This window comes from Urocampus carinirostris, chromosome 18 (genome assembly GCF_059441175.1).
Source record: "Urocampus carinirostris isolate Australia breed hairy pipefish chromosome 18, RoL_Ucar_1.0, whole genome shotgun sequence".
Classification (NCBI taxonomy): domain Eukaryota; kingdom Metazoa; phylum Chordata; class Actinopteri; order Syngnathiformes; family Syngnathidae; genus Urocampus; species Urocampus carinirostris.
This window is the reverse complement of record NC_142366.1, coordinates 16,670,830-16,684,633: the sequence shown is the minus strand read 5'-3', so window position 1 is coordinate 16,684,633 and position 13,804 is coordinate 16,670,830. Positions and strand designations below refer to the sequence as shown.

The 13,804-nt window shown below is 38.6% G+C and overlaps 1 protein-coding gene across 1 annotated transcript; it reads left to right on the top strand.

Annotated features, from left to right (window-relative positions):
* The first annotated feature begins 1,110 nt into the window (after positions 1 to 1,110).
* eef1e1 (eukaryotic translation elongation factor 1 epsilon 1) lies at positions 1,111 to 13,541 on the top strand. The gene is made up of 4 exons (XM_088322768.1): positions 1,111 to 1,248; positions 4,127 to 4,324; positions 7,983 to 8,078; positions 11,602 to 13,541. Exons 1-4 carry the CDS (start codon positions 1,165 to 1,167, stop codon positions 11,743 to 11,745), a joined length of 522 nt encoding a protein of 173 aa, XP_088178894.1. The 5' UTR covers positions 1,111 to 1,164; the 3' UTR covers positions 11,746 to 13,541.
* The last annotated feature ends 263 nt before the right edge of the window (positions 13,542 to 13,804 follow it).

Below are 13,804 nucleotides of genomic sequence, written 5' to 3'. Positions count from 1 at the left end.
AGCCAGGTGCCTCGAACGAAGACACTGTACTTGTATTTATTTCTTTCTTTCTCTCTCTCTCTCTCTCTCTCTCTTTCTTTTCCACACCTTTTCTTCCACTCTGTTTCTTTCTTTTTCGCTCTCTGTGTCTCTTGTTCTCTTCCTTTGTTGCTCATTGTCTCTTTCTCTCTCTGTGTCTTTTAACCTCTTTTGCTCTAACTTATTTTTTTCCTTTTCTCTCTTTCCTTTTTCTCTCTTCATACCCTTCCCGCTTTCTTTTCTCTTGTCTCTACTTCTGTCTTTCTATATCTCTTTGGATTTCTTTCTTTCTCTCCCTTTCTTTTCCCCCTCTCTCACAACTTTTATCATTTGTTTCTCACGCCCTCTCTCTCTTTTTCTTTCTCTTTAATCTACTAGGCCCCCGACAGAATGTTTGTTCTATCGTGTGGCCCCCCGAGTTAAAATGAGTTTGACACACCTGTTCTAGAGCATTCTCCATTCGGGCCTCGGTGCTGTGGAATGCTCTTCCCCCTGAGATTCGATCTGCAACCTCAGTGGAACTGTTTAAATCTAGGCATAAAACACACTTCTATTCAATAGCATATGAATAACCTATATTTTATGTTGATGATATCTGTGTATTGTTATTACAACATCCATTGCAGCCTGGTCATCCTGAAAGAGGGATTACCTCATGGGAGGTCCATCCTCGAGGTTTCTTCAGTTTACTCATGTTGAGGCTTTTGAGTTTTTCCTTGCCCTCATGTAGGTTTTAGATCAGGGGATGATGTAATAACAGTCTGTAGTTTGCCACTTGAAATCGATATTACTACGTTGAGAAAACCACTCCCAAAATCGTATAGTTTGTGCCGTTGTCAGGTTGTCGTTATTCATTTTTACAGCTTTTATAAAATAATTGCGTTGTCCTCACTTATGTTCATCCTTAGCTGAGGTGGTAGGCGCAATGAATTTTGTTTTAAGGTCTCTCTCTCTCTCTCTCTCTCTCTCTCTTTCTCTCTATCTCTCTCTCTCTCTCTCTCTCTCTCTCGCTCTCCTCACGTCACAAAAGATCGTTCTCGTTTTCTATTGGTTACATCAGCAAGCTATCAAAGGTTAGAAGGCGGGATCAAAGCACAATTCACGAATAGGATAGTAGCTAGGTGATGTCCGACATTGCTAACAAACATGGCGTTGCGGGAGCTAGCGTTGCTTGAAAAGTATTTAGGACTAAAAAAGCCCAACAAGTACAGCACACGAGGGGACAAAAAGGTGACAAAACTTTGTGCTTGCATGGCATTTATAAAATGTCTTTTAATTTAAATTCTGTTATAATATGTGGAGTGGATGGCAATGCTAATATGTTAGCCTCGTGTCTGGTCATGACAAGCAGCGACGAGCCTCATCATATTAAATTCCATTGCATTATGAATTAGTTTGACGTGTAAATTATACAGGGTTGGGTAGGGTTACTTTAACTTGATTACTTTCCATTACTTTTGGATTACTCCAATACCAAATATGCTAATAAAAGACAAAAGAAACTAAATATGAATAAAATGACTAAATTTTGTGCAGGCTTGGGGAGTAACGGAATACATGGAACGGCAAAAATGATGTTGGCAAGCTGTTAGGATTTATTTTAATTTTTTTTTTCTGTCGCATTTTGTTAGTTTTGCCGGAGATCAAAGAGATTAAAGCCAGGATGAAAGCTTACCACGTGTTGTGAGTCACCATTTTATTCATATTTAGTTTATTTTGTCTTTTATTAGCATATTTGGTATTGGAGTAATCCAAAAGTAATCAAGTTAAAGTAATCCTACCCAACCCTGAAATTGTATTGTATTCATATGCCCGGTTTCTTTAAAACGCAAAGTGGAAAGCGTCTAATGGGTTTCCAGGGCAGCAGGGTGCAGCAGTGGTGCAGCACAGTTCTGAGGTCATGAGATCGAACCTTCCTGTGTGGATTTTGAATGTTCTCCCCGTGCTTGCGTGGGTTTCCTCCGGGCACTCCAGTTTCCGCCCACATTCCAAAAACATGCATGTCAGGTTAATTTGGCAGTTCAAATTTTCCGTAGGTGTGAATGAGCGAGTGAATTGTCTCTCTGTGTGCCCTGCAAGTGGCTAAGAAATTCGGGGAACCATAAAATTAAACAAACGGCGTTGCAAATACTTTGTTGTACAAACATTTTTCTCATTTAAATGTCTAAGAATTAAAAGATACATTTTTTTTCTTGTAACTAATATTATTTGTATAAGAAATTGAATTAAAAATACAAGACATTAGTGGGGTTCTTATCTGAAGTATTTTTTCCTAGATTTAGAATGTTCATGTGTTTTCAATATGAAAAGATACAATGCAGTATAATGTACCGTAATAGAAAAATATAACATTTTAGTGTAAACATGATAAAACAATTTACTGAATTGTTTTAAACAGCTCCCAACTGCTTCCCACAACTACCTTTAATAAGTTTTAATCTTATATGACAAGTCCTATTTTTTTTTCAAGCTGAAAGTACTTTATTGACAGTACAGAGCAGCAGAGTATTATTAACTTAAGGCTTACATTTTAACCGACATTTATCCAATGTTTATCATACAGTTCTACCTCTTCTTACAAATATAATGCGTTCTATGAGTAGCTTTGATTCCCAAAATCTTAGTAAGTAATGACGCATTTTGTATGTGAATGCGCTAATGCATTCCAAGCCCCGAAAATTTGATATATTTTTTTACAAATTATAAAAGAGCATCAGAAAATGAAACAAACACATGTTAAAATTAAATTACCGCACTATAAAAATTAAATGGGATGGACATAATGTAACAAAAAACAATGAATAAAGGAAATAATAAAAATATTCATTTACTTTGTTGCGTCGCGTTTTTAAAAAACTGATCCAATGACGTGCGCCTTTGCCGGCTTTTGAAAATTTGTCAAAATGCGTATACAGATGAACTTTGCAGGAACCTTTCAGCCCCCAATGTTTCTGGTGAAGGTATTACCTGATGAATGAAGATGTATTATTTGTGAGTAATGCCTTTCTTTTCACAAATAATAATTTCAATACGACTTCTTAGTATTGTTGACGATTGCATTACTGTAATAGTTACTTAAAATACCATAACAAATTTAGTACAGTGTTCTTGTTTGCCCTTGTCCCTGCGTCCTAGACGCATGATTTTTTTGCTGGGGACGCGTCGTGTCAAATCAACGTGCGTCCCCGGGACGCAACTTTTTTGACACGAAATTGTCATCATCATTATTTAACAAAGGTTTACCGCACTCCAAACTTTTCGTCATGCAGATCCGCCATTGTTGTTTTGGTCTCGCGGTTGGAGTTTCCGTCTGCATGCCGATCTCGAGTTCGAGTTGTGTAGTGAAAGTCCGTCTCTTTTTAGAGAACCGGCTTTTTCGGCTCAACTCATTAAAGGGCCGGCTCTCAAACGGCTCACTTGCTTTGATGCATTATAATACGAATGATTATGTTGTATAAAGAAGTTAAGAAAAAAAAGGAAGTATAAAAGGAGAAAATGAAAAAAGACAGGTTTGTGGTGTTCCCTTTTAATCAGTATATTCCCAACAATAATTTAATGCAGAAAATGAATTCATAATTTGAATAAGAAAATGTATTTTTCTACTTAATTATATTTGCATGTATTTTTTCCTTCTACAGTGAACGTCCAAGCGACTTCATCTTTGAACTTTTTTTATAATAAACCTCATTCATGTCGAGCAACTCGGTGTCTCACAACAAAATTTTCTTTAACAATATATATGATATAAGGAAACACATGTATAACATGTTGAACTACGTAAATAAGATTTTTTTTGGTATTTTGTAAGGGAAAATACGACAGTTTGTAAGGGCATGGAGCACACTAAATGTGGGGGACCCATAGTTTTTTGAGCATGCGAGTCCCCGGGACCCATCACTTTTCAGAGGTAAAATGAACACTGTTAGTAGCTCATTCCTTAATAACTTAGTTACTAAGTAAGACTTTATTGACTGCACTGATTGTGGAAAAACCCATGAGATGCTGCGGTGGAAAAGAAGTATGGATACAATATAGATGAATACTGTAATTTCAAACATCGAAAGGTGATACTCGGTATACAAGTATTTATTGACCTATCTTCTCCCAGGTCCCTGTGCTACAGATTAACAATGGTCCTCCCCTTGTGGGGTTGGTGACCATTGCTCGCCACCTAGTGAAAGAAGCCAGGCATCCTGAGCTGCTGGGCCATGCTGCAGAGGACAGAGCGCTTGTACATCAGTGGCTGGAGTACAGAGTGAGCAAGCTGGATGGATGTAGCAAGGAAGAAAGTAGAACTATACTAAAGGTAGGTCGTTAACAAGTGTAGAAATGTATGAATTTTCCTTTTGAAGAGGTTTTGCACGTATTCCATCATGTTAAAGGAGCTGTACATAATTTGAAACACACTCTGCTGTCTTAAAGTCATAATTGCAGCTTTGATGAACTCCTTCTTAGACGCGCTTGCATTTTTTGCACAAGCAGTGAATCACAAAACAAATCAACACAGCACGCTGTATATTTGGCCATAAATGGGAATAAATTGGTCTCCTCAAACTGCTACTTGGATTTTTTAAAGGTGTTCCCAAGCAAAACTTTATTTTCAACTAGGCACAGATCTTGCATCGTTCCTCCCCGCTAATCAGCAAAATATAGTCTCAAAGTCGACCCTTCTGGCTTGTTTTCTCTAGAGTTGTGCCGTCATTGAAGAATCGCAACACTTTCAAGTCAAGTCATTTTTATTTGTATAGCCCTTAATCACAAAGAGTCTCAAAGGGCTGCACAGGTTATTGCAAACCACAGACTATTATTACAGACTATTATTACACCATCCCCTGATCTAAAACCTACATGAGGGCAAGGGAAAAACCCCAAATGGCAAATCCTATTAACACAATATGTGCAAAACAGACAGCAATTGTTACATACCGCTCATTTCTGCTCTGATGTGGGCGATTGTGGCTTCTGTATGTCTTTCTCCTCATGTGCCGTGGTTGGTATAATTTGGTGTGGCTAGCTCCCTGTTGGTTTTTAAAGGATATCCGTTTAATTTTCTCCCCGTTTGTTCTCATTGACTGCCCACCATGTGTTGTTTAGCCAGCTAGCCTGGTATGGTATAAACGCCGGTTTTGCCGTGTCCCATGGTTTATTCCCGGCCGACGTCGTGTTTACCCCCCTAGCCATTGCCGCTTTTTGTTATTGGTTCCCGGTTAGACTGGCTGCTCATAGTGTGTGGTTTTCGATCAGCTAGCCTGGCATTAGCGCTGCTTTTTTCATATTCTTGGTTTGTTTATTCCTGGCCGCCTTTACGTCTATAGCCGTTGACGATTTTTGTTGTTGGTTCTGGCTTGCTGGTGTTCCTCCGGTGACGACACAGCTCAGGATGACAAAGACAAGACATGCTGTCTTCAAAATTCATTTTCTTGGAAAATAATTGGAATATACCAATGAAATGTATATGGATTTTATGCAAAAAACATGTATCATAGTCTCACATTTAGCATGTTCAAGAATTTGGGATTAACATTGGGAGCTTTTTCAGTATTTTTGTAGCTCAAAAAGCTTTTTATCTTTGGGGTGCGGCTGTAGTCCCCTCTTCTTTGGTTTGTCCAAAAGTCGAGACAGAGTGAGTGTGTGCTTGGGGAAAGCACACACAACAGCAATACAGACTGATATATGGCCTTTCAGTGACACGGCCCCTCATGACAGAGAAAAACGCCCTAATGTGGCCGACGCCAGTCAGCGTGAAATGGATCGCCAGCCACGGGTCCGCTGGATGTTCTGCGCCTCTTGGCACTGTCCTGTCAGCATGGAGCTTGTGTGAATGTGCGCACTTCTCGTAGACGTTCCTTGCATGTCGGAGGAGTCACGCTGGGCGGCGGCATGTTATCTGGACAGGCCTCTTAAATATTTTAATGGTGCCACTTACAAAAGGAAGTCGCCTTGAGCGTCTCAGCTCTGGTGCCCAGTGCTCCCTCACCACCGCTCCTGTCCTGCTGTGGCCTTAACACCATCTTTCAAACACCAGTCATACTCCGTGAAATGGACCGCGGAGACAACCTGTCAAGTGGACCGCGCTTATAAACCTTTTCACCCCAGGATGCAAACAGAAAACTATCTTTTCTTTCACTCTGTGACTCATGTGATATGACAACATGAAAGTCAAGCCATTTGACCCCTGAAACCAAAGTTTGCCACATTTCCACGTTTAATTGAGATCATTGTTTTGGGTCCCTTCTTTACAGAACAACTTTTTTAGATTTGGGATTTACAAAGGCAAGATTTTCGGGCAAAGTGGATGATAGAACATAATTTTTTGTTCATGTGGCTGGAGATTTGAACATTACTTTCTTACTTAAGGGTTCCAAAATAAAGTGTAACAATCATTTAAACCCATTTAGTTTATCCACTGCTCTTCTTCTAAAGTTTTTTTTCTTCTTTGTTGGTGCATCAAAAAACGTGAGAGGTACAGAAAACGATTTATCTACACTAACTCGTTAAACAAGCCTTACGCAAATATTTCTTTGTATTGTCTGTCATTCCATTCATAGTGTCTTGCCAAAGTATTCATCCTTCTTGAACCTTTAAACCTGTCACCATATTTCAGTTTTAAAACTAAATTTGTACTGTTTAAACAAAAACATTAACAGTGGGGTTTTGCGATATTTTTTTTACCCTTTCAGTGCAGAAAACTCAATCAAGATTTCTTTTCGATTTGTTTGCGAAAAGATTTCCTAAGCTCCAACACGTCAAGGAGCACTGTGAAAGCTATTATAGTCATATGGAGGGAGTAACAGATCACTTCAAATGTTTCTAATTCCCGACTGTCCCTCTAAACCAGGGGTCGAAAATCTATGGCTCGAGAGCCTATATGGCTCTTTTCATGAGTACATATTGTTTGGAGATAAAAAAGTGTGCAAAAAGTTATTCCTTTATGATGACTTGGCCTCCAATCAGATTGCATGTCGACTGACAGGTTCAACATTCTATTATATTTGTCGATTTTAACTAGTTTCAAAAGTATAACCTTTTACACTGGGATGTTGATTTGAATTGATTGATTGTTCAGCGTTAGTTTTGGCTCCATTTGAACTGGCTGTAAAAACGAACAGATGCGCGTTTCGAAACCTATGTGAGATGTATGTGTTGAGGAAGGCAGCCGTAGAGCACTGCCTCCCCTCCGATGCTCGACTGGGCTTCAGCTTCATGGCTGTAGGGTACGAAGCGCAAGAATCTGATGGTGGAAGTCTGCAGTCTTCATGCCTTGTTTGGCATCAGCCACTTTTCCCGCACAATAACTCCATTTGCCCCCAAGATGCTCATTGTGCATGGCGAGCATGGCGTACAAGTGCTAAAGATGGTCCCCCTCCCATGGGACCAGCACTTCCGCGCACGACTTTGGCCTGGGAAACGCAAATCACGCTACCCAAGTTTAGACAGCTTCATTAGATACGCAAAGAGGGAGTTGAAGTCATTTGGCTTTGGAGTAAACAAACAGCCTGTTTAGTGTGGCATCTGTGCTAAGTCGCCAGTCATAGACTGGGGATGCATACCCCCTCAGGATATACATTATTGCCTTCCTTATAGAACACGCGAAAGGGAGGGTACGGATAAATAGGTTAATGAAGCTGCTGTCATGCTCCTGTTTTTTTTATTATTATTTTACATATGTCAAAACAACTTAGACCTCTGTGGACTCAGTGAAAGTTTTTATTATTAAACAATGTAAATGTGATACATCAGAAACTTTAAACTGGGTGTTTAAAATTGCTTAACTAATCCGAAGTCTGTTTATGCGGATTTAAGTTGTCTGCCTTGTGAATCGCAACATTAATAACGTGTAATTGGAATTTAGCATAGCAAATTAGGGTGAAGAATGACAAGTACTTGGAAAAAAATGGGGCATTAATTCAAAATTGTACTTAACTCGTCTCCTGATGTAATTTTTTTCTTTGTTTCTCTTCCAGGATCTTAACATTTACTTGCAAGACAAAGTTTGCATGGCCGGCAACCAATTCACCTTAGCTGACGTTCTTATGTGCAATGGAATTCACCCACTAATAGTAAGTGACTTTTTTTCATTTTCAGTGAACCCTTGTTAATTGCGAGGGTTATATTCCAAAAAGAACCTGTAAGGAGTAAAATCCATGACGTAAAAAACTTTTTTCCCCACAAATATTATACAATAAAGTACGCTATTATACATTAAAAATAAAGAACAAACTTTTAAAGGCCCAAGCATTCGTTTAACACATTAAAGTACTGTACCTTTAAACATGTATTTATTTTTTCCCAATATCTGCTTTGTTAAGGACTGTTTAGCTAATCGGAATGTAAAACTCAATGCATGATAAAAATCTGAAGCAGTGAGACTGTGAATTTTGTACTGCATTATAGCAAGGGATTACCGTACAGACGCTCCCCTACTTACGACCATTCGACTTATGAAAAACTGTAGATACGAATATTTTTTCGGGATGTCGAAAAATATCCGGTCATGGCTGTAGTTAGATTTTGTATTGTGTGCACCTTTTTCCGAGTACAGGACTTTACTGTCGTGATTCTTTACGCGTGTGGCGCTGTGGAATGTCAGCATGCAACCAGAAGAAGAAATCCGCTTCTTCTTCTTAGTTCGTGTGTAAACATTCTATACTGTAGCGTTTTTCAACCTTTTTTGAGCCAGGGCATGTTTTTTACTTTGGAAAAATTTTGCGGCACACCACTAACCAAAAATGTTATAAAATGATACTGAACCCTATGTTTAATTATAATATAATTTATATAACCCCCCGTTTTTACAGCACAGACATTTGATAATGACATAATATTTTCAGAAAATGATTTAGAATGTTTTATAAAATTTTAAAAAGTGACATTGGATAATTTCTCACGGCACAGCGGTTGAAAATCTCTGCCATACTATATCTCCAGCGCACTAAGAACTTTGGCATTTTTTATTGTTTAATATCTTCTAAATCCATTCAATATGGTTAGTGTAAAGAGAAGGCGAGCTGTTTCTTTTGAAATGAAAGTGGAATAAGAAAGCACAATGTGGTTGAGAAAATGGTTGGATTGCTTTTTTTCGGCCACTCTAACACGGAGGAGTGAGCCGCCTAACTGTTGAAGCTCATCTTCCCAAAGTAAGTTAAACTAAACTTTATTTATCTTAATAGAGCATATTATTTTATTAAATGTTTATTTTTTGTACAAAACAATACAGGTTACTTGTACAAGCCTTAAACATACAAAATATAGCACTGAAGCCACTTTCGAACAAATTCAACTTACAAACGATCTTAAGTTACGATCTCGTCCATAAGTAGAGCAGCGTCTGTATATTGGGGTTGATGCATTGTTTCGGGAGTCCAACTCTTATCCGTAGAAAAATATATCATGAACAGGTTATAGAATTTGTTCCACTGTATATTTACATTTTTGGGTGTGTAATTTAAGTTTGTCTCTACCTTCACTCCTTGTTGTTCAGTTGGTCACCAAAATAAAAGCTAAGCTAAGACATGCTAACTACTCAAACAAAGTACGTATTTGTGTTGCCAAAATCTTCATTCATGTTTCATACTTACATATAAAATTATTACAACAAAATAGCATTTGCAATAGGCGTTTGTAAGTTGGTGTCTGAACCGCCATCCTAATTTTGTGCTTCGCTTTTGTTTCCTAATAGCAACAATATTTTTACATGTTGCACCCAAAGACTGTTCTGTGTTTCGTAAATGCAGAACAGTTACAGTATGCAGTTTCACTTAATCGTAACTACGCATTTTCAATTTTATTCTATGTATTTTCCAGTATACATGGCGCACCAGAGTTTAAGGCGCACGTTCAAATTTTCTGGCCAATGTTTGGTGCGCCTCCTATAGACCAAGAAAAAACAATACATAAGCTGGTCATTTACTCAATTCAGTTATGAATATTATCTCCCTTTCCCATTTCTTATTCAAGAAAATCAAAGTTAAACAACTTTGGGGTTTTTATTAAATGAATTATCATTGGCAGAACTCTCAAAAGGAGACGGAAGGTCACCCTCCCCACCAGGCACGGCGTCACTTTGGTTTGGACTCAGTGTTCCTTTTAACCTCCAGGACATTGAGTCCTGCCACTATATCTTTTAAATGTTCACTTCACGCTGGAGTCTTCACCATCATTAAAAGCGACTGATGGTTCTAGGCGGCGATGTTGTCAGCTTCCAAATTCAGTTTAATTAGATCCCAAGGACACGCTGATTTATCCGGCTATGATTCATTTGCTGTTTAGTTTGTAACCTGCTTTTGTGTCATACTGACCTCTCCTTCACGCATGCGTCACCTTCACCAATTTGATCATGCATTATGTTAAGGATACACAACGGTGGTAATAGGGATGCAAATATTAGTTGCTGTTGCTGACAAAAATAGAACTAATTGTCGACTTAAGTCACTTTAGACACGGTTTTTCCAACAGAGAGAGGCATTTCTACATGGGTATAATCTAAGAGTCAATCATGCACAGTCACGTCTCTGTCCTAAACGGTAACATAACCTACAAAAACATCAAATAAGCGTACCAAAATTTCCTAAGTTTGGGAGAATTATAGCCTGGATTCGGCCAATAGAAAACTACTTGCAAAGTTTGCAAAGCATGCCTTGAGTGTCATGGCAATACCTCGGTGATGCACCGACATTTAAAGACAAAACAAGTCAGACAGTTGAACGAAAGAGAGTCTGACTCGCCTCGGTACAATTCAAGTAACATTCAAGCCAATACGGTTTTTAAGACATATATTGTTCATTTTTTACGTGGGGATGTTGGGCTGTGGAGGGATGAGCGCAATTAGGCTGTACTGGCACAAGACACACCTTTGGAAATGGTGCCTCTACAACCCTAGTGGCTAAGGGATCCAAACAACAACAAAAACAAAAGTATTTAGCTATAAAAGAGAGCTTGAGCAGACTGTGCCTGACAAACTGATTTGAAAGGAAATGCATGCAGTCCCGAGAGCAAACCTCAGTTGTTAAAACGTGAAAAACCACAGCGGTCATTTGTTAAAAGCGTTGGATTTCAAAATTGATGAGAATCTTTTTGTACTTTGCAGTTGTCCTATGAATGTACTTTACAAAATGTGCTTAATATTTTTGTCATTTGCTGTTGTACCGCTGCTAAAGAGACTGTTATTGGTTAACAGGGATACAACTGTTCACGTGATTTTAATTTATTATTTACCTGTCCCTAAAATGAACAAAGGTTTAATTATGGATTTATGTCACTACTGACCAAGCACTGCACCCAGTTGTTTTTTGATAGGACATTTTTGTTTAACTGTATGAATCCTTACTATGTTTTATAAAACATGCATCTTTTTTTTTTTCTTTTTTTTCTAATTCTTACCCAGTTTTCATTGCGTATTCAACAACTTTCCATGCAAAAAAGTTAAATACAAACCCAAACTTTTGTGTTCTTTTGTTTGTCATTATCAAAACTCCATGCTAAATTTAAGAGCAAAATACTAAAAATACGATTATTCTGTGACTATTAAAATTGTCCTGAGTTGCAGTGCAAGTAGTTAGGTGGTAATTTTCCTGTTTCATGCAGATAGACTTGACCTTCCAGGAGAAAGAGCAGTTCATGAACGTCACACGATGGTTCGACCACATCCAGCATCGAGCCGGCATCCGACTAAACCTTCCCCCAGTAGTTGTGCTCCGGAACAGGATCTACACCACGAGACACCACTGAGGTCCGGTCAGAAGATGCCAGACCTACAGGAAGTCTTATTTCCTCCAAGGAATTATTTAAAAATGAGCGCAGGTCACATTACCATGAGGATTCTTGTTTCATCTCGCCACTGTGGACCAGTTTTTGTTTTTAACCCATTTGAGAACTGATTACTGTATTTTCCGCATTCTAAGGCGCACCGGATTATAAAACGCTACAGTGTTTGAGACTATTGCCGTAAACATTGGGCCCTATATACACTTACGGCGGATAACATAGCAATGATTGATCAGTCAATGAGTAACGCTGATTAAAATTGCAACGGGATTGTGGCGGTCAGAGCGCCGACAAGTTGACCGCTAGACCACCAGGTGATACAGATGACATGTGGAAAGGTATTATAGCTTATCACATTCTCACTATTTTTACTCAAGGTTCCAGAAACACTGATTTGCATAGTGCATTTTGAAAGTATAACCAGTCCACTTCATCACTCATGCTTAATATGTACAGACGCTCCCCTACTTACCACCATTCGACTTGCGATAAACGGCACATACGAACATTTTTTGGGGATGTCGATAAATATCCGGACATTGCTTTAAGTTAGATTTTGTATTGTGTGCACCTTTTTCTCAGTACACGACAGGACTGTAGTGCCTCTTTCCACCGCTACCGGCGTGAGGCGCTGTGAGAGGTCACTCAGCATCCACCCGGAAGAAGAAAAATCCGCTTCCTCTTCCTTAGTTCGTGTGTAAACATTCTATACTGTCTGTATTATGTCTATACTATCTCCAGCGCGCTAAGAACTTTGACATTCAACATGGTTGGTGTAAAGAGCAAAGAAGAGGTGAACCGTTTCTTTTGAAACAAAAGTGGAATAAGAAAGCTTGATGTGGTTGAGAAAATGGTTGGATCGCTTTTTTTTTCCGTCCATTCTACCACAGAGGAAGACCTCTTGAGCCCATCTTCCATAAGTAAGTTAAACTTCACTTTATTTATCTTTAGAAAGCATATTATTTTATGAAATGTTTATTTTTTAGTACAGAACAATACAGGTTACTTATACAAGCCTTAAACACACATTCCATACAAAATATAGCACCGAAGCAACTAGCGAACAAATTCAACGATTGTCCTGAACCCATCTCGTTCGTAAGTAAGGCAGCGTCCGTATAAGCATGTACAAGAGCTTGTGTAGTAATTTTATGACTTTCTTTTTCTGTAGTTCGAAACATTGACGCACAAGTGAAGGAGTGGAGGGACCGTTAACTTATGTAAATGCACTACAAAAATCAGTGTTTCTGACACTGTGTGTAAAAATGGTGTGTTAATGAGATAAGTTCTAAGGTTTTTTTGTACGTCACATGTACCACTAGTGGTCTAGATGAAAGGTGTTGGCGCCCCCACCGCCACAACCCAGGTTCAAATCCCGTTGCATAAAATGCTTTGCAATTTGGGCCTAACACACCTATAAATACTGTATGCCTTTCCATCACCATATTGTGTAGGTTTATTGGGGCATTGTGTGATACGGCGCACTTTCAAATAACTAATTTCGGGATTTTGGGTGCGCTTTATAGTCTGGAAAATGCACTACTCTTGTTCAAAAGGTAATTTCCGTTTTTCATATTCGTTCCGTCATTGACTGTTGGCAAACCCTACCTCCCATTATTCGACTGTGACATTAAACCTGTATAAGCCGGAAAGAAGTTTTTTCAAAAGTGAAAGTTTTTGTTTGTATGTGTCTGGAGTTTTATAAAGATAAACTTGAATTGCGTCTAATTTAATAAAATGTGCTCTTGTTGTCAAACTGATACATGGCAATGAATGTTTGTGTCAAATTTTACTCCAAATGTCTCACCATATTGGAACATGGTACCTACCTTCATCCACATACATACCTTTGGCATATTTCTACTACAGACTATTGTGACACCATCCCCTCATCTAAAACCTACATGAGGGCAAATAATACACATATTATCAACATAAAATATAGGTCATTCATGTGCCATAGAGTATAAGTGTGTTTTAAGCTTAGATTTAAACATTTCCACTGAGATTGCAGATCGGATCT

Excerpts from the sequence above, each read along its gene's own strand:
- eef1e1 (XM_088322768.1), top strand. The coding sequence starts at position 1,165 with ATGGCGTTGCGGGAGCTAGCGTTGCTTGAAAAGTATTTAGGACTAAAA. Across the intron at positions 4,325-7,982 it reads AAAGTAGAACTATACTAAAG|GATCTTAACATTTACTTGCA; the intron begins GTAGGTCGTTAA and ends TTTCTCTTCCAG. Across the intron at positions 8,079-11,601 it reads ATGGAATTCACCCACTAATA|ATAGACTTGACCTTCCAGGA; the intron begins GTAAGTGACTTT and ends TGTTTCATGCAG.